Raw genomic sequence first — 20995 nt, 5'->3', positions numbered from 1 at the left:
ATTTTGACCCATACAGTGTATTTTTGGCTATTGCTACAAATATACCCCGGCGACTTAAGACTGGTTTTGTGCTCCAGGGTCACATTTGGAAATGGAGCACCGATATATGGTTACTAATAGTGCTTGGTGGTCATCTAGTGGGAAAGTCTGGTACTGTGTCCAAACAAAATCTTACCATAAGCTAATTTTTTGAGATATCAACCTCAAATTTGGAACACAAATCATTAAATATTTTTGGTATTGATTTTCTGGCAGATTTAGAATTCCAAATTTCATAAAATATATATCTTATATAAAATTACTTTTTACATTTTACGTTTTCAGAAAATTCAACTTCCATAACTTTTTTTTTTATTTCTGCAATAATCTGTGTAACAGTGTCTTCTTTAAAAAGACACCAAACTTGCTTCAAAGCATTCAAGAGTTATAACGATTTAAGTAGGACATGTCATTTCCAGGTCCATGCTCAAAAAGTGGAACCAACAGTTAACAGGTTAACACAACTTCAGGATTTTTTCACCCATTTCAAGTCTAAACTCTTATAAAAGTAATGGCGTGCTTCTCTGGAAGGGTTGCACTATCAGGGGTTTGTTCAAATCTCTAAGTATGAGCTACAGTAATAATGATGCTTGCCTTAGCAAACAGTGCTAATTAGGGTAATTTACCATAGAACACAAAATTACTGTGCTAAAGGTGGTTGGATGACTACGAACTGGATAGATAGCAAACCAACGCTGTAAACAAACTACGGAATGCTGCGGCCTGGTAGAAATTAAATTAAGAGAAATCTACAGTTTGCTACCATATGCATCCTATCCCACACTCACACACACACACACACACACACCCGGGAATGCAATATTCAAGGGGTTGGAGAAATAATGAGATAAATTCCTGACAGGCACATCAAATGACCAATTTAGATCTCTATGGCAATATCAGACACTGCTGATTCAATTATGGAAGGAAAGTGCAAACAAAACCCATCTTCAGAGGGTGGAATAATTGGTTATTCTACCCTAATGTGCCCACTTGTGGTGTTCTAATGAGAATTCACAGGAGCCGAAGAACTGACAGTAGTTTCTGCTGTCAGCTTTGAGTTATACTAATCATTCGACTGCAATTAGAGATCGATACTGCCTGCGGCACACACAGGGTTAAAGCTGATGTACCGATCTAGTGGATTAAAATACTGTAATGAAGCACTCGAAGTAACCTGACAGAAAGCATAGTCATTTACTTATAGCTGAAGGAGAAAAAAAACTAGCTGGGTGGAAAAGGAAAGCAATTAAATAAACCTAGAGAACATGTGGGCTTATCCAAGATCCCATGCTCAGGTGTTAGACCCAAAAAGTAAATCAGCCTCTGATTTTTTTTAAATCAAGATAATAAATAGTTCATTCTGTCCGTGTGTGTTTGTGTGCAACTCACTTGTCGAGTGCTGAGCCCTGACTCTGGTTGCTTGTCAGCCGGGAAAAGACGTTGCGGTCGCTGCGTGTTCGAAGTGGAGGGGAAGAAGGAGGAGTGTAGCCTACCTCTGGACTTCTGACATAAAAAAAGAAAAACAATACACACAAACAAACAGCATGTTTGATTAAAGTTAAGAGTGTAACAGTATACTGAAACCTAATATTTCAGAACATATCAACAGCTAACCTGATACACACTTCACCTTTAACTAGAGACATTATTTGGCAGATTTCTGGTGATGAAGTTACCTATATGGCTGGCCTCGGTCGTATGACTGCCTCCTTGTTAAGGGAGATGCGTCGGATCCTCTGGACTGCCTTGGGCTGAAACATCAGCATACAAATTGTGTTATGTTCAAAATAACTGTGAGAAGACAGAATCCAAAATTCTCATCGCATGCTGATCCTAAATAACGGAATATAATTTATTCCAGTACGTGAGGGTTTTTCCTGACAGTTCCACTCACAAAGTGTGTCCTCTGATAGGCAGGCTGATGGTTCGAGACACCAGCTCTCTGGAATAAGCCTCTTTGAAGACCAGGCCATTTTCATGGATCTCCGACAGAGAAGCCAGGGACTTAGTGATGTTCTTGGAGGAGAGGTCCAGAATCGGGCCCAAATACTCAGCTGACACCGCCTTCATTTGTGCAGATAGCCGAGGCTCAACCTGTGAGAAGAAATGCAGTAAATATTTCAAAATACTACACTGCCACCTGCTGGTTATAACACACAGAACAGAAATGAAGTGCTGCTTTCCAATGCTGATGAGGCCATTCAATATAGCCAAGTCCTAAAATACTACTCAATCAACGCAGACACAAATTTTGACTTTTACCTTCATCTTAAAGTCATCTTGACTCGCAGACAACTTCATCTGGGGAAAACTGTAGCAGGAAATTAAGCGGTGAGGTTCAAATTTAGATTTGGTAGATTATTTCATGATAATCATCTGTGAATGTGCTGTAAGAATGTATTCATACCCGCCCTCTGACGCCTGACTGAACTCAGACGCATCCTCGTCTGTGCTCGCATAGCCATTCTCTGAGGAATATATGAAACAAAATGACACCATAAATACAAATACAGCTGCAAGCAGCGATTACCGGTGTTCAAGCGTACTAAGGCATTTAAGCAAATACGAAAAAAGGCATTATCTATTATTTAGGAAGACTATATTCACGCAAATTGCCAATTACAGGCAATTTACCATATAAGTATTTTTTGTTAACTAAGTCTTATAGCGCCACCTAAAGCACAATCTCCATAAAAGTTGGTATGCATCTTTAGAATCATATGCTGCATGTGCTCACCTAGTTTCATGAAGTTTTCAGTTTTAGATTGGGATTTATAGGCTTTTGGGTATATTTGGCCAGGCCCATTTACTAAACGACCTTGTTATATCTAACCAAAGTGTAAAGTTCAACCTTTTATGATAATTATTGACCTAGAGAGTCCAGAGAATTGTACTGCCTTGATTTTCTTGAGATACGAGGTACAAACGATTGAATTGACAGCAGTGATTCTTGAGGCAAAGCTGTTCAGAATGAGAAGGCCTGTCATATGATATGAATACCGTGTGCATGATTGAAAAGTCGTGCAATATACAATCGTGTAGACACTTGAAAAATGTGATCGAGACCCAGTGGCCGATTTCTTTCAAATTTCTCTCAGACTTTCAGGGCCGAGAGTCAAACAGACCCACCGAGTTTTGTTCTGATCAGCCTCTGTTAACCCTGTCTTATAGGTGCTCAAACTTCATTGGCTAGTTGATGTGTAGTCATAGCCGGTTTTTTAGTTTTTGTCCTATTATAGCACCACACAGTGGCCAGACTCTGTGATTTTTCTCATTTGACCTCAGATCAAGGTCTTACATGTGCGTATCGAGTTTGAAGTAAATATCTCATTCTGTTGAAAAGCTATAGCCATTTTAGGAAAAGTGGCCCTGCCTCTCTCGAACATTTTGGCGTGCCGTCAGTTTTTTTTTATAACTATTGATATTCACTCTCTATAGGATTTTCCTGCACTGGTTTGGTTCCGACTGGTTTACAAAAGAAGGTTTTTCCAAAAAAAATTGAAAAAAGGCAAAAATTTCCTCAAGGGTGGCGATCGAACCAGTCACATGCATTCCGTTCGTCTCCAATGATATAAGACGCTTGAGTCTACAACAGTTTTAGGTCAGAATGCGGATCTGTGAGAATCTTAATTACAATAGAATTACAGTGCTACTCGCTTGAACCCCTAAAAACACAATGTATCCCGGTCAGGCTAACACAGTATACATAGCAAGGTTTTTATATATAATAAATAAAGAGAATAAAAGGTAGATAGAAAAGAAATAGAATAGATAGAGCTAGTGTTAGAGGATCATGTTATTTTTTAAATAATAATAAAAAATGTTTATCTACCTATACGTATCTATGGTTGTACCTGCATGAATTGTCATGTGACATGCGTTTTCGGTTGTGTAGTGTAAACGGAGATCGTTTCTGAAACGCCAGTGTAAACAGAGATAGTTTTCATTCTAAAACGCCGTTTGAGCACTAGTGAGCACTAAACTGAGCTAGACAATGACATCTCTGAATTCAATAATAAAATGCCTTTAACTAAAAATTGAGTGTTTAATCTTATTATTATACATTACTGACACTCTGTCCTCCAGTTTGATACTCTTAAGTGCTTTGACACAATCTGTATTGTTAAAAGCGCTATATAAATAAAGGTGACTTGACTAGTGTAAACGGGGCCTTAGCGGATCAAGTGTAAATGGAAGAGATGTGTTTTTAGCTATTTTTTAAAGATCGAATTGAATTGGGCAGGTCATTCCACCAGCAGGGAAAATATAGATATATGAATACTCATGATTACTCACCTTGCTGGACATTGTGGATTAGAGCTTGCAGCTCAGGGATACACTCTGCCTTTTCCCTTAGAGCATCCAGGATCATGTGATTTTGGGAAGAGCCAATCACATCCGTCTGCCGCAGCTGACCCTCCAGCAGGCGAATTTGAGCCTCTTTTTGAGCAACTTGTAACCCCTATATACACAAACACATGTGAAACACTATCATTCACACGTCTGCGGTCAGTCAGTAAGATATGTTTGAATTAAGTCTCTTCTGCTCACCAAGGCTGCATTTAATTGATTAAAAAAATTTACAAAAAAATTAATAAATTTTTTTGAATTATTACAATTTAACAAATACTTCAAAATATATTTCTAAAGAATTTATTCATGTGATATAAAGCTGGTTTTCAGCATCATTACTCCAGTCTTTAGCATAACATAATGCTTCAGAAATCGTTCAAATATTAAACATTTTTATTATCTACACTGAAAACAGTTCTGCTGCTTTTTGTGGAAACCATGATACACAATTCCTCAGGATTCTTTGATGAATAGAAAGATCAGCATATATTTGAAATATAACTCTTTTGTAACATTATGCCTTCACTGTCAGTTTGTATTGTAGCTGAATTTTTATTATTTTTTTAATTATTGACGCTAAACTTTTGAATGGTAGTTTATGCATTTTATGGTTTAAATTATTATGTAATTTATTTATTAAAATTTCATTATTTAGTTATAAATTAATTAATCTCCTTAATCATGTATTACTCTGGATGACCCTAATCAGAACATCAAACAGTTTTGTTGGATTTATCTTCCTGGACGTACCTTGTCAATAGAAGCTTTGAGGAAGTTGTCCAGGAGAGCACGAGCTTCGGCCAGCGAGCAGGAACTGATGACCACTGAGGTGTCCACTGAGTCTAGCTCATCCTAAAATAAGCACACGATTTGACCAATATCAAAAAAATCCTTATGTAAATATAAGTGACGTCTGATTCAACTACATGCATTAATCAAGAAGTAATTTATGAGATGCCCTGTACCTTGGTCTCCTCGATCTGAACGATGGTGGCCTGGCAGTCTGACAGACTGTCACTGATGTAGTCGATGTTGGCATTGAGAACCTCTATCTCCTCGTTCATCTCCTGAAGGAGCCTCTCCTCCTCATCCTCTCCGAAGCCCTCGTTCAGTAACTTTTCTCTCTTGCGCAACAGCGCCTCCTGCTGCATGGACAGCTCCTCACGTTTCTGGAAGCATGATCGACACATATTTGATCAAGCAAAGAGTTACGTTCACAAACTGTTACATTGTTAAACACACAAATCATTAATTCACACAACAATCATACAACAAAAATGCACAGGGTTTCAGAAGATCACTTTGATGTGCATAATGTTACGTAAAAGAATTATAAATGCAAAAATCACCTTAATGAGGCGATCCATATCAGCTTCCACATTAGTGATGGTCATTCTCTGCATCACAATATCCATGATCCTCCTCTCCAGAGACTGCCACTTCTGACGGGCTGTCTTTGAAAAACTTGTGCTCGTACTCTTTCGCTGGAACTTTTTTCTGCTACTGAAAACAAATGCAGATATACAATGTATAGCCTACAGTTCATACTGTAATGTGAACAGAATTTTCGGTCCCACTTTATATTAGGTGGCCTTAACTACTATGTACTTCAAACAATGTATTCATATTGTATTGTAACACACATTTGCTGCTATTGAGGTGGGATACGGGTAAGGTTAGGGACAGGTTTGGTGGTACGGGTAGATTTAAGGGTGGGTTAAGGTGTAAGGAATGGGTCAACAGTGTAATTATAATTGTAATTACAGATGTTAATTACAGATGTAACTACATATAGGTATTTTTAAAAATATAAGTACAATGTAAAATCATGTATGTACACATTAAGTGCATTGTATCAAATGATTAATTTAAATGTAAGTACATAGTTAAGGCCACCTAATATAAAGTGGGACCGCATTTTCTTAATGAATGTCATTAAGTAACCATACAATTTCTTAGATTAACCTATAAAAAAAAAAAAAAAAAAAGAATGGAATAAAACAAATGTGCATTTAACTTCCATAATGTGATGCATTTCTGACTGAAAAAAGGAAATATTGTACTAATTTAAGGCAGGACTGGTACACTGGGATTCGCTTGGAGTGATATAAATGATTATTATTATTTTGAAGGTTATATAAAAAAAATGATGTATGTATTTGTAAGTAAATATACCATTCAAATCAATTGTATCAAATGTGAAAAAAGACAAAGTTCCAAAAGAGTTCTGTTTTAAATAAATGATCTTTAGAACTTTCTATTCAACAAAGAATCCTGAGAAATAAAAACAATTTATAGGAAAAAAATTAAAAATAAGGAAATCTTCACTCGTGCCATATCGCCATTACCGTGATTACGATATACCAACTTGTAAACTTGCAGAACTCACAATTACAATTTGTGAATTAGGACTTTTCTGAGCTCCAACTTGTACCACCTGACCACCTCAGATTCATTAGGCGCTATGTGCGATAGTCCAAGGGTGTGAACAGCTCCACGTGATGTTGCGAACATTGTGTGTTGTCATTTCGAAATAACATGAATACAGCATATGAAACGTTTTAGCAAAATCATCATATTAAGGCCTTTTCCCACTGATCGCGAAAATTCGGTGATGCTTTTGAATCAAAACAGTAGATCCGTATGGGACTATTCACACCAGGCGTGATCATTTTCCTCCCGTCGCTCCATGATGAAACAGGCTGTCCAATTAGATTTAAGGTAAGATCACATGCCCGGAGCAGCTGCTGTTGCACAAAAGGGCGAGAGTGGAGGCGCTAGTTATATTTTAAGGGTGTATTCACACCAGTCTTGTTTGGTTCGACTGAATCAAACTCAAGTTCGTTTCCCCCTTTGGTGCGGGTCTTGGTCCGCTTCCAAACGAACTCTGGTACAGTTGAATGGATGAATCAGTGAATGGATGACCTTAAGCACACGTGTGGTTTTGTGAAAGGGCAGTGTGAATGCCAACCACACCAAAAAAAAAAAAAAAAAAAAAAAATCCACATTGTACCAAAGCGAGTGAACTTGCAGACTTCCTGGTGTGAAACTTTAATTTAATGCTGCTGAGCACCAGACGATGCGAGGAAAAATGCATTGTTGGTTGCCGCCACCTAGCGTGCAGGTGTGAATTAGCAGATGACGATCAATCGTTTCACGCTCAGCGTGAAAGCACCGTTCGTCTGCGATTCGCCTCGCTTTTTGAACAACCAGTGTTCTCTCCACCTTCAATACCACGACTGAGGTGAGACCCTTGAGCAAGGCACCTGAACTCACAACTGCTCCCTGGGCGCCACAGCATAAACGGGTGTGTGTTCACAGTGTGTGTGTGTGTTCACTGCTGTGTGTGTGCACTTGGATGGGTTAAATGCAGAGCACTAAGTCCGAGTATGGGTCACCATACTTTGCCACATGTCACGTCACTTTCATAAGAGACTTCCTTGAAAAATATTGATGGAGTCATTGGTGTATGCATCACTGACCTGGCCAGGTTTCCTCCCGTCCCATGGCTCTCATTCTCTCCCAGGAATCCATTCAGTTTGGTATTCCACTGGCGTATGATGCTGGACACAGAGCGAGCGGATTCGTGTTCGGAGGAGGTTGTTGTAGTGTTGGTGGACAGCTCTGCTCCGGAGTCCACACTGGTGAGTCTGCGGGCCACGCGTCCGGCCACACGCTCTGACATGGGCTTGGCCAGGCGCCTCAGCGACGTCACTTCCTGCGTCTTCCTCCGCAACACGATCTCCTGCTGACGTTTCTGGGACTCCAAAGCTCGGATCTGATACTAATAGAACACCGAGAGAGTTCGTAAATAATACTTCAGTTCATACACCGTGATAAAAGTTTTTAAAAGTTACTCAGTCAAACCTCTTGTCGTCGCTGCTCTTTCTTCAGTTGTGCGATTTCTCGGTTCCTCTTCACATCGATCATCCTCCTCCGCTGCTGATCCTCCTTCATCTGCTTCATCAGTGCCACCTATGGGTGAGATGAAAAGCAAGCACTGTGAGAAACTACTAACTGCAACAGCACCTAAAAGTATAAAGTAGTCCAATGTTCCCATTCACATAATATTTGCCGTAAAATTTGTATGCAATATTAGAATGAATGTGACCCAAAATACAGTACATTCCATTAAACAAGAATGTTGTATATGAAGATTAGGTTATTTGGGTTTTTTTATATATATTTTGTGAACACATCTTATTGTTTGCAAGAATTATTAAATAGAGGTATTAAAATTTGTGGCTGCACATATTTCTGGTCCATCTGTCACACAGGAAAGCAACAGACATTCAAGCACACTGCATTATGGGATAGACTTATTTCATACCTTGTTCTTTTGTGTATAACGCCTATTTTGCAAATGTTATCTGGGTGCTATACATTACCATTCAAAAGTCTGGGCTTAGTAAGATTTTTTTTAATGTTTCATTCTCCCCAAGGTTTCATTTATTTGATCAAATAAATGCAGTACACACAGAAATATTGTGAAAAGTTATTACAATTTAAAAAGATTCACATATATTTTTTAAATGTAATTTATTCACGTGATGCAAAGCTGTATTTGTAGCTTCCATTACTCCAATCTTCAGTGTCACATGATCCTTCAGAAATCATTTTAATATGCTGATATGCTCAAGAGACATTTTTTATTCTTACTATTATCAATGTTCAAAACCATCATGCTTTTTTCAGAATTATTTGATCAATAGAAAGTTTAAAAGAACAGCATTTATTTCAAATAAACATTTGTAACATTATAAATATCGGTCACTTTAATGCACTCTTAAAATAAAAGTTGGTACTATAAATGTCTTCATTCTCAATTACAGTCAATTATCTCTGCAGCTGATGAAACCAATGAAATGTTTTGTTTTTTCTCCTGATGGCCTCAAGGGGGCAGCATATTTTTAAAAAATAAAGCTCCAGCTCTCACCTTTGCTTTCTTCATCTCGGCCACCTCAGACTGCAGTTTCTTGAGCTCTCTCTCGTAGCGGCTCTGGTTCTTCAGCAGACGCGCGTGCTCCTTCTGAGCGGCCTGCAGCTTCAGCAGGTCTCGGTTCATCTCCTTCAGACGCTTCTCATAATCTGATTTGATCTTACTGGCTTTCTCTTCAGTGTAGTTCTCCATGGACACTAAAATCACACAGAAAATGATGGAAGAATCGTTTACTGGGATTATTAAAATTAGCATAATTTCTTATGGGTTTGGAAAAACATGATGGTGAGTAAATGATGACTGGGTTTTAATTTTAAGGGTTAACGAACCCTTTAAAACACTTATTTATATACTTTCGGGCCTTTTGCCTTGTAAAAATACCAGAAATACATGACAAACAACGGAAGCGATTTCTCTACAAATAGATGTGAAGCTGGCAGACGCTCACTGAGGTTGTGCAGCACGCGGTCTCTCTCCAGCTGTGTGTCCCTGATCTTGTTCTGGAGCAGAATCAGTTTCTCCTCATACTGACTCTTCAGCATCAGGAGCCGCCGCTGGCTGTTCTCCAGCTCATCGATGAGTCTCTGCTTGATCTCGATCTCACACGTCAGGTCCGCAAGATCAGTCTGTAAGCTGACTAAGAGATGAAGAGCCACAGGATAAAAGGTCAGTGTGAATGAAAGGGACTGACTGGATGTTTGTATTGAACGCTAGGGCTATCCAAAAAAAAAAAAAAAAAAAAATTTGAATGTGTGTCAAATTTAAAATAAAAATCCACATTCAAATGCAAAAACGTTGCATTCGAATTTTAGGTGTCCGTCAGGCTGCCTTCATCAGTGGCACACAAGATGCAATGACATTGCATTTTAATGCTTTTTTTTTAGCCTATCCAGTTGAACCCACTGGATGCGGTGCTGCTCATTCAGAATATTTCAGAAAAAGAGAACATCAATGCAAATATGATGTTGTTTACATCAAAAACGCATATTTATTGCATTGTCTATCACCGTTGCACTCGTGTCTCGCACAAGAGAGACGAATGTTTAGAAAGTTAAACTTTTAAAAAACATGTCTCAAGAATTGACATGTCTCTCAGGGTGGTTTTTTTTGCATCCCACTGCATCTCATGTTTTTAAATGAAAAAAGTGCTCTTTTGTTTTCGGTCCTTAGTATTAAACTATACATGCATACATGATGCTTTTTGTTTCTAATTGTTTAAACAACAATTAATTATATATGGTTTAGAAACATTATTTTAATAGATAGTAGTGTTATTTTATTGCTTTGAAGAAACATGCATTAATAATATTTTGTGCGATGCTCATGAGAGAAGCCAAAAGCTTTTTCCCCCTAATAGAAATTATTTAAATTTGAATATTGATTATATTTTAGTACAAAATTAGAATTTAGTTTTTCAGCCAATTTGACACCCCTAATAAACGCATCTCAGAATGCACCTTTCTCGTCTGAGTCAGAGTCGGAATCCACCAGGCTCTCGTCGCTGTCGAACTCTTCCTCCTCCCTGGTCTCCTCTTCCTCCTCCTCCTCCTCCTCCTCACAGCCGCTCTCCCCGTGATCATCCTCCTGAAGAGGATACATGCCATCCTGCACCGAGAGATCAAACCGTAAAACAGTCTTTCACACTCAACAAACCACAAAAAATAATTATATACCATTTAAAAACTTTGGCAATACTTTACTTAAAGCCTTTATTTATTAGGAATTATAAAGAGTCATTAAAGGGTATAATGCATTCTAATTATTCATAATGTGCATTGTAATACATTACATCTTGATGTAAATAATAATAAACAAATTTAAAATGCATAGTGTAACAATGAATTGATAAGTGTTATAACGTATTAACTGTGGTTACAATTATTCATGAGACATGAGATATATATTCATGTAATATTACAACTTAATATTTTTGAGAAACATCTATATATACATACTAAATATACACAGCACACATACATATATTATGTAAACATATTATTCAAACTTTTAATTTGGATGCGATTAATTGTTTGACAACACTAATATTTATTCTTGCAGCACAGCTTCATTCTCATAAAATACTGTTTTATTGATAAGATTAGAATTATATTTTTATTAAATCACTGTCTGCAGTGTGTAATTTATATAATATTCAACTTAATTCAAATAATTTCTTCTTTGTCATATTTATTCACACTGCCGTAAAACATAATTCTTGCATTATTACCGCTTCATTCTCATAAAACATTGCCAGGCAACCTTTCCACAGAATATTACGACTTTCTTAGAAATCCATCACAAATCTTTGTAAACAGCAGACCAGTTGGAATATAATGAATTAATCTCCTTTCTCTCACCTCTTCAGGTTCATTATCAGAGTCTCCATCTCCATTTTCTCGTCTCTCTTCGTTTTCCCTGCTCAGCCCGTTCTCGCTCGTTTCTCCATTTTCCTGAGGATAAAGCTTGGCCCTCTTCTTCAAACCTTTTTCTTTCTCAGGACTGAAAAAAAATGGTGATCTATTATTAAAGTTCCTACACTGTTCAAAAAAAAAAGAATTGAGCCAACTTGAAATTTAAGGCAACCAGCGTCAGCAGATTTTTGAGTTTTCTCAACTTGCCTTAAAATGTTAAGCTGGCTCAACTTCTTTTTTTTTTTACAGTGTACAGACAAATACATGCATAAAGCACTGATCCAAACAATAGGACATTCATCACTGTAGTTTGCACACAAAAAATAAGGGATCGGGCCATAATACCGACAATTCCACCAATATCGGATGCAAAAGTCATTAAATTGCACCACGGGGACTCATACAGTGGAGAGATTTATCCTGGGTCTTCTGCTTTTTAGCCTTTGCAGGTCAGCTGAGACTTCCAGCAGTAATTCTGTAATGTTGGGTTCACAAATGGCCCATGGCCTCTCTCCCATTACGGCCACATTAGAGCCAATCTGAAAGCGGGACGTTCCTGTAGTCATATTCATTATAACAGACGATTTACTGAGAGATACTTGTATCTGTGCCAACTTGCTGTCCTTAGTTTGAGTCAGGCAGGACATACTGGCACAAACACAGAGATAAATCTAATTCTGGCACATTTTACAGCCTCTTATTGGCTCAGTAACATACAACGTTGTAGAACAGAAGAGGACAAGCATATTAAAGTCTTCCAAATACACATTCGGTGGAATAAGTTACATTGTATGGGTTAAAATTATTGATTTTTCTTTTATGACAAAAATCATTAGGATATTAAGTAAAAGTCATGTTCCGTGAAGATATTTTGGAAATTTACTACTGTAAATACAACTCGAATTACAGAAATGTTGGAACGTTTTTAAATTTGAATAAAATAAAAACTAAAAGAATTTCAAATCACATGAGCCAATATTTTATTCACAATAGAACATAGATAACATAACAAATGTTTAAACTGAGAAATTTTACAATTTTATGCACAAAATTAGCTAATTTCAAATTTGATGCCTGCTACAGGTATTAAAATAGTTGGGATGGGGGCATGTTTACCACGGTGCAGCATCTCCTCTTCTTTTCAAAATAGTTTGAAGACATCTGGGCATCGAGGTTATGAGTTTCTGGAGTTTTGGTGGAACCTGATATAGGTTTCCATCTGCTGAAGAGTTTATGGTCGTCTTTGATGTATTTTTCATTTAATGATGCACCAAATGTTCTCTATAGATGAAAGATCTGGACTTCAGGCAGGCCAATTCAGCACCCGGACTCTTCTACTACAAAGCCATGCTGTTGTAATAGCTGCAGTATGTGGTTTTGCATTTTCCTGCTGAAATACACGTCGTCTGGAGGGGTGCATATGTTGCGCTAAAACCTTTATATACCTTTCAGCATTCATAGTGCCTTCCAAAACATGCAAGCTGCCCATACCGTATGCACATATGCACCACCATACCATCAGAGATGCTGGCTTTGAACTGAACGCTGATAACACGCTGGAAGGTTTCCCTCCTCTTTAGCCCAGAGGACACAGTGATCCATGATTTTCAACAAGAATGTCAAATTTGGACTCGTCTGACCATAGAACACTTTTCCACTTTGAAACAGTCCATTTTAAATGAGCCTTGGCCCACAGGACACGACGGCGCTTCTGAAACATGTGCACATATGGCTTCCTTTTTGAATGATAGAGCTTTAGCTGGTATCTGCAGATGGCACGGCGGATTGTGTTTACCGACAGTGGTTTCTGGAAGTATTCCTGAGCCCATTTAGTAATGTCAATGACAGAATCATGCCGACGAGTGATGCAGTGTCTTCTGAGGGCCCGAAGACCACGGGCATCCAACAAAGGTCTTCGGCCTTGTCCTTTACGCACAGAGGTTTCTCCAGTTTCTCTAAATCTCTTGATGATGTTATGCACTGTAGATGATGAGATTTGCAAAGCCTTTGCAATTTGAGGAATCATTGTTTTTAAAGTATTCCACAATCTTTTTACGCACTCTCTCACAGATTGGAGAACCTCTGGCCATCTTTGCTTCTGAAAGACTCTGCCTCTCTAAGACATCCCTTTTATAGCTAATCATGTTACAGACCTGATGTTAATTAACTTAATTAGTTGCTAGATATTCTCCCAGCTGAATCTTTTCAAAATTTCTTGCTTTCTCAGCCCTTTGTTGCCCCCGTGCCAATATTGTTTGAGACCTGTAGCAGGCATCAAATTTGTAATGATCTTGTTTAGTGTATAAAAGTGTAAAATGTCTCCGTTTAAACATTTGTTATGTTCTCTATGTTCTATTGTGAATAAAATGTTGGCTCATGTTATTTGAAAGTCTTTTAGTTTTCATTTTATTCAAATTTTAAAAAAACATCCCAACATTACTGGGAATTCGGGTTGTATATCAAAGCTTAATTTTTAATTAGTAATATGCATTGCTAAGAACTTCATTTGGACAACATTAAAGGTGATTTTCTCAGTATTGTGATTTTTTTGCACCCTCAGATTCCAGATTTTCAAATAGTTGTATCTCGGCCAAATATTGTCCTATCCTAACAAACCATCAATGGAGAGCTTATCTATTCAGCTTATCTATTCATATGATGTATAAATCTCAATTTAAAAAAAAAAACCTTTTGACTGGTTTGTGGACCAGGGTCACATTTGCTGTGGATATTGGAGTCCGACATCATTGAACTTTAGATGTGACCTTAAAATGTTCAAAAACACATTTTCATAAGTGAATATTTTCGGACCCATCTTCCATGGAGCATGTGTATTTATCATGGTATAATTTCCCCCAACATGAAAATAAAATGAAATTAACATTTTTTTAATCATTTTTCAAGAAATTTTGTGCAGAATAAATCAATGAAAAAAAAGAGAATACAAGAATAAAAAAATAAATATATAAAAGCATAAAACTAAAAATAATGCATAAGAGATTAAATAAAAAATAAATTAATAATTCACAAAAGGAATACATAAAAGGATAAAAGCATAACATAATGAACAATATAAAAAATAAAATATTATAATATAAAAATAATAAATTAAAACAAAAATACATAAAAGAATAATCAAGTCAATAAAATAAAAGAAAAATAAAGAATCAGTAAAAGAATAAATAAAATAAAATAAAAATGAATAAATACATAAATGCATAAGTTTTTTTTAACAATAAATAGAAAGAAAGAAAGGAATCAATAAAAATAATAAATAAAAACAAACACTTGCTCCTCAGACCTCACCTCTTCCTCCTCTGGTTTCTCTCTTTCTTCTTCAACCTCTCCACATCTAATTTGGCTTGACGTATCACATCTGTCATCTCTGCATCCATGGAAACAGAGGGGGAGGAGCCGAGAGGGAGTGCTGGAGTAGATGGGTGAGAGGCCGGGTATGGAGAGCGAGCGGAGAGGCGAGACAAACTGCGCCTCAGAGACCCGTTCATGGCCTCACTCTCCAGCAGCTTAGACCTGAGAACCACCGACATAAGAGTCATTGTTTTCTACTGCTCTGATGAGAAATTCACATCCAAACGTGTCATGAGTAGAATATCATGTTACCTCAGCTCTTCGATTTCTCGAATGTAGTTCTGGATTAGATTGCCAATCTCCTCGTTCGTTTCACCTGTTCAAAGTGTGACAGATTTATTTAGCGATAATGAAATGACAAGAAGCATTGATGTTTGGTTGTTTAATACCATGCCAGGTTCTTTGGCTATCCTCATGAGGAAAACTATATTTGAGTAATTAAAATTTTAAATTGAAACTAAATAAGACAATTAAAAAAAAAAAAATATATATATATATATATATACACTTTTCAAGGATATCAACTAGGGGTGTAACAGTACACGTATTCGTACCGAAAATTTCCGGTAGGGGTCTTTTGGTTCGGCATGCATGTGTACCGAACAAATATAGCATCGTTTTAACCACTGCACAAGTGGAACTTCATTGGAAACCCAGTTTTATAGATTGTTCATTTTGATAAGAAACTAAATACCATATTTCAAATTATGTCAATTTTTTTCAGGAAATTCAAACAATAAATGTCATTTTCATGCTCTTTGATGTGGCGTGACAGATCCCTGTACTGTATAAACGCCTCTGTTCAAACGGCAGCAGAGTGTGATCATCCCTTCCTCTTTACTACTAGTTTTAACGCGAAATAAACATGAATGAACATCTCATGCAATCGCTCAATCTGTTTCAACCGCAGAAAAACGTCAATAAAACAACTTGTCCACAAGAGAAATAAAGTCTAAAGATGAGTATTTTGCAAAATATTAGACAATATACTCATTATATTTTACCTTACCTGTTAGTGATGTCTTAATTTACGTTTAAATTAATCTGTTATGAAACGAGGTATGACAGCCATTGTGTAAATGAATATATTTCAACAACAAATTGAAATTTTATGAAATACCATTTTTCTTTGTTGAGTGTTGATTATTATATTTAAAAATAAATAGTAAATCAAATTTATCTGTGGGGTTTGTTGTTAATTGTAACCTTATAGTAATGTAAAAGGGCTCCCTATAGTTTAGAGCATAAGCTGAGGTAGATTTTTATTCCTAAGAAAATTTAATTTTAAATGAATTAGTTTAAAGAAAGATCAATTTGTTCAGTAAACCACTGATTAATATATAAAAAAAGCTATTTTATGTTTAGTTTTTTCCCCCTGCTGTACCGAAATCATACTGAACGACAAAACCGAGGTACGTAGCGAAGCGTCATGTTTGTGTATCATTACACTCCTAGCGTCAACAGAAAAAAGAAAAAAAAAAATTCCAAGAGAAGTAGAAACATTACAATCCCAAGAAATAATAAAATAACAGATAAAGGCCTTCAGTAGCCAATAAAACTGAAGACTAGTTCGTTTGGCTTAAAAAAAAAAAAAACACACATATCCGTGTTGTTTTTATACTAATATAACAGATATATTGAACAACATATAATGTTTTATATGATTACTTCTAATATATGATAATAACAATATACAGTTACTTCTGGGGTGGTTTAGTTACAATAATTATCTACAATTAAATCTTCTGCAACCTCATGTTGAAAAAAATCTCAAGACTGCAGCAACAGTAAAATGTAGTTAAGATGTTCATATTTCATAATATTTCTGTTTTAATATTGAATCCAATTCTCTATTTTTAATGTTTCAATAATCCAAGAATAATCTGAAAATAAAAATGACATTCAATACAGTTTAATATAGCTAGCACAGAGTTGAATACCTATATAGTATCCCACTAAATAAACTATTAAGTTGAGGCATTTGCAGTGCTTGTCTACTGATTAATTAATTTACACAGAATTATTTTGCTCTTAATAGTGTTATATAGAAATGCATAATTCCTATGCAGCATAGGATACAAAGACAAAACTGCCTTACTGGCACAGCCTTTGGAAAACGTATTGGTCAAATAAAAAATACATTAAAATGTATTTAAATATTCATGTTACATTTATATCAACAGCTAAATTACACTTAATATATAATAAATATCACCCAGTCCTACTTTCTACACATAATTCAGTGGTAATCCCCTCTCCAACCACTAGAGGTCTCTCACCAGTCTTCGTGAGCAGCAGGTTGACTCCATTGGTGAGCAGCTGGGTGACTCGAGTGTTGAGGTGGTCGATGGTTTCCTGCATGGCTTTGACCCGCATGCGTAGTGTGTCATTCTCCTTTTGGAGCATGGAGTTCTCTTGAAACAGATCGCTAAAACCTTCGGATCCATCTTCGCAGGCCACTCGTTTTCCCTGAAAGAAATCCAAAGACTGAGACGGATAGGTAGGCACTGACCCTGTCCAACCCCAGCAACATTCCCCCAATCCGTGCATGCTCGGTCTCTCTGTCAGTGTGGCTCAACTCTCTCAAAGCCATCATGGCTAATCGCTAACTTCTTCCGGCGGCCGTTTATCATACAGGTCAGGCCGAGGCGCTAAGCTGCTGCTACGCTCCATTAACTCTAGCGAGATCCCATGAGCTGAACCATGTTATCATGCACGAGCCCACCGCACAGGCTCTCTCATACCCTGGACTTATTACATAAACAGCTAGAGCACCAACTGGATGGCACTGAAGGAGTCCTCTATTTGATTTAGTAATAGAGGAAGTGTTCAGCTTCAATGTCAGCTCAAATCGTTTCCTCTGTAGTAAAATAAACAAGTAATAAGGCAATTTAGTAAGTAAGTAGGCAATTTCAGAGGCTAAATCATTCAAAAGAGGTGCTGACGTTTTCGTGATTAATGTTGACATTTTACCTACAAACCGGATGTCTTTGAATATGATCCTATGAATTCATATGATTTGTAGAAAAAACGTCACCATGAAGGCCCACCCCTAAACCTAACCATCAAAAGGTGTGCGAGTAGATCATACAAAATGTGCGAAAGAGACCATATGAATTTTTATGATAGGTAAAAAGTCACCACGAAGGTCCGAACCTAACCCCATCCCTCAAAATGTGTAGGATAAAACATCACCATGAAGGTCAACCCATAACCCTACCCCTAAAACTAAACTCAGTTGTGTGAGTAAATGTGCAAAAGAAAAGATACGAATTTGCATCCAATTCATGAGGACGTTTTACGTACAAATCATACATCTGTGTGTAGGATCATATGTATGTTTGATAGGTTGCAAGTCACCATGAAGAGATTGTACTAATTCATAGAAATTCATACGAACCTACGTACAATTTGAAGATAAAACATCAACTAAACCTAACCATCAAGCTAATGCGAGTAACAAATTCTTACAAATATTTGTAAAGATACTTAAAAAAAAATCAAGTGATTGTGTTGGTGGAGGGCAAAATTTTTAGCGAAGGTTTACTTTTTTCTGGCTGTTTCGGAAACTTGGCTTCAGAATATAGTGCACACGTAGTTTTTTTAAGTAGTATTAGGACCTCGACAGCCCAGTCACCCATTTGCTTTCATTGTTTTGAAATGAACAGCCAGGATATTCGACAAAACATCTCTCTTTTTTCCACAGAAGAAATTTTTTTGATATGGGGGCGAGTAAATGATTGTCCATTTGAATTGTCCACTTGAGGGTTTTTGTTGGTGGGAAAAGATGCCTGCTGGAGACTAACTCTTCCCAGAATGCCACAACCCTCCAGGTCCTCCTTACCGCTTTGTACTCCATGATCTCCATCTGCAGGCGTGCGATCTCTGCTCGTAAGGCGCTGATCTGCTGGCTGGTTTTGTCCTGGTTCACCATCACTTTGTTCTTGATGTTGCGAGCCCGATTGGCGTACTTCAGTGTATTCAGGGTCTCCATGAAGTCACGGTCAGAGGGGCTCACGCAGGCAATCATCACGGTCCGACTAGACAGATACAAAGGAATTCATAAGGGTCTTTCACAAACACACACATGGCAGAAAGATAAAACACAAACAGATGACAGATAAACACAAACACGCTTTCATGGACTGCACACGCTGCCCACATTTTTTTGTGGATGCGGCTGGGATTGAATGTCTTTAAGGAGCGCCTCTGTCTGCAGTCCCTCATGTTTAATTCAATCAACTCCACCTCTGAACCCACATCATAAGAATATATGGGCAGCCTGTGCCGTCCACTGTGGGCTGAGTGACCCAGCTGCCTCCACGCAGATTGATGCAGTGCATTGTTAGCATGCATTAACTTTCAAGGCACAATGACTGCACTGTGCACAGCATCGTTTACAAGTGTGTGAATTTGCATGGACAATCTGAGACCTCTAAACAAAGTGTAAGACAAATCAAGTCTCAATGACAGAAGTTAAAGCTTTCAAGATATAGTATTATATAGGGACTAAATAATTAGGTCTGTCAATGTAATGTTAATGTACTGAAACTGATGATTTGGAAATACATATTAAAATGTAAAAAAAGTATATAAAAAAATAAATCAATAAAATATTTACAAATCTTAAGTAATCATACCCCCTGTACTTGTATGTACATTATGACGTAATTAGGGCTGTCAATTTAATGCGTTTCTGAGATTATTTATTTAAAAATACAAATTAATATTCTTTTTTAATTATAAAATAAATAAATATCTAAAATAAATTACTTAAAAACAATCCCAATTAATTATGCCCACTGACTTGTATGTACATTCTGAAATAATTAGGGCTGTTAATTTAATGTTAATTTTCTGAGATTAATTATTTAATAATGCAAATGAATAATAATATGGATATTTAAAAATTAATCAATTAATTATGTCCCCTGATTTGTAAATTCTGAATTTTGTTTGTTTAATGTTTACAGAGATTAATTATTATAAAATCTTTTTTTTTTTAAATAAAGATCTAAAATAACATCCTTTTTTTAAATGATCTTAATTAATCATGGCCCTTTCTTGTTTAAATTCTGCATTAAGTCATAAAAATATTTCATTATTTAATGTAAATAAGCATAAGCGTAACAATAAAAGTGTCATAATAAAAGAGGTGGGGTTAGAAATAGGAATGGTCTGTAGTATGTATTATATCTTAATTTAACAAAATGTAAAATATAACAAAATGTGTATGTGCATGTCAAGTTTTGCTTTTTTTGCGTGGACTACGCTACATAAAGAAACTGAACAATGTCTTATTTCACATACAACAATAACAGGTGTAAAATGTGTCTTGTAAAAGGTGTGGTACAGTAATTATAATTATCAATTCTTAAAAAAGAATAGAAGTCAGTGGGAGGTCCACGAAGCTATCTTCAGTACAACCTGAAAAACCTCATAGCTTCATAACAGGACTACTGTAATTATCTTTTATATATCTAAAAATGTCACAAATTTGGGGTATGGTAATCTATAGTAATTATAATTAGCTTAATTTAAGACAATACAGCTCAAAGGGAGTTACCTAGTATGATACAAGAACACGTGTGTGCAACTCGACACAGCAGCTCTGCTCCAAAAACGTCTTTTAATTTGACCCAGTGTTCCTAAGAATGCGACACGTCTGGTGTTTAGGTGTGTGTCAGATGTTACCTGTTTCCTCCCAGCGAGTCCTGCAGCAGGCGTGTGAGTTTGGAGTCTCTGTAAGGCACATGACCTGTTTTCTTACTCTGATCTCCCAATGCACTGATCACATTACCCAGGGCCAGCTGCCAAACACACACACACACACACAGAGAGAGAGACCCGGTCACGCTCCATCGCATGCTGCTATCTAAGA

At 36.9% G+C, this 20995-nt stretch overlaps 1 protein-coding gene across 1 annotated transcript in view; it reads right to left on the bottom strand.

The window, feature by feature from the left end:
* kif21b (kinesin family member 21B) overlaps positions 1-20995 on the bottom strand; it is a 94572-nt gene that overhangs the window by 24250 nt on the left and 49327 nt on the right. Inside the window, exons 7-26 of the mRNA XM_079396742.1 lie at positions 20809-20924; positions 18959-19154; positions 17394-17583; positions 15367-15430; positions 15052-15276; positions 11692-11833; positions 10792-10939; positions 9783-9971; positions 9332-9531; positions 8263-8370; positions 7878-8179; positions 5745-5898; positions 5361-5564; positions 5146-5247; positions 4339-4504; positions 2450-2510; positions 2305-2353; positions 1937-2136; positions 1719-1793; positions 1432-1545 (exon numbers count right to left, since the gene is read on the bottom strand). Of these exons, the coding sequence (XP_079252868.1) occupies positions 1432-1545; positions 1719-1793; positions 1937-2136; positions 2305-2353; positions 2450-2510; positions 4339-4504; positions 5146-5247; positions 5361-5564; positions 5745-5898; positions 7878-8179; positions 8263-8370; positions 9332-9531; positions 9783-9971; positions 10792-10939; positions 11692-11833; positions 15052-15276; positions 15367-15430; positions 17394-17583; positions 18959-19154; positions 20809-20924 (3005 nt within the window). The remainder of the gene's footprint in view (positions 1-1431; positions 1546-1718; positions 1794-1936; positions 2137-2304; positions 2354-2449; positions 2511-4338; positions 4505-5145; positions 5248-5360; positions 5565-5744; positions 5899-7877; positions 8180-8262; positions 8371-9331; positions 9532-9782; positions 9972-10791; positions 10940-11691; positions 11834-15051; positions 15277-15366; positions 15431-17393; positions 17584-18958; positions 19155-20808; positions 20925-20995) is intronic.

Source organism: Barbus barbus, assembly GCF_936440315.1.
Source record: "Barbus barbus genome assembly, chromosome: 37".
NCBI lineage: Eukaryota > Metazoa > Chordata > Actinopteri > Cypriniformes > Cyprinidae > Barbus > Barbus barbus.
The sequence above is the reverse complement of the archived record's forward strand: the minus strand, read 5'-3'. Positions and strand labels throughout refer to the sequence as shown.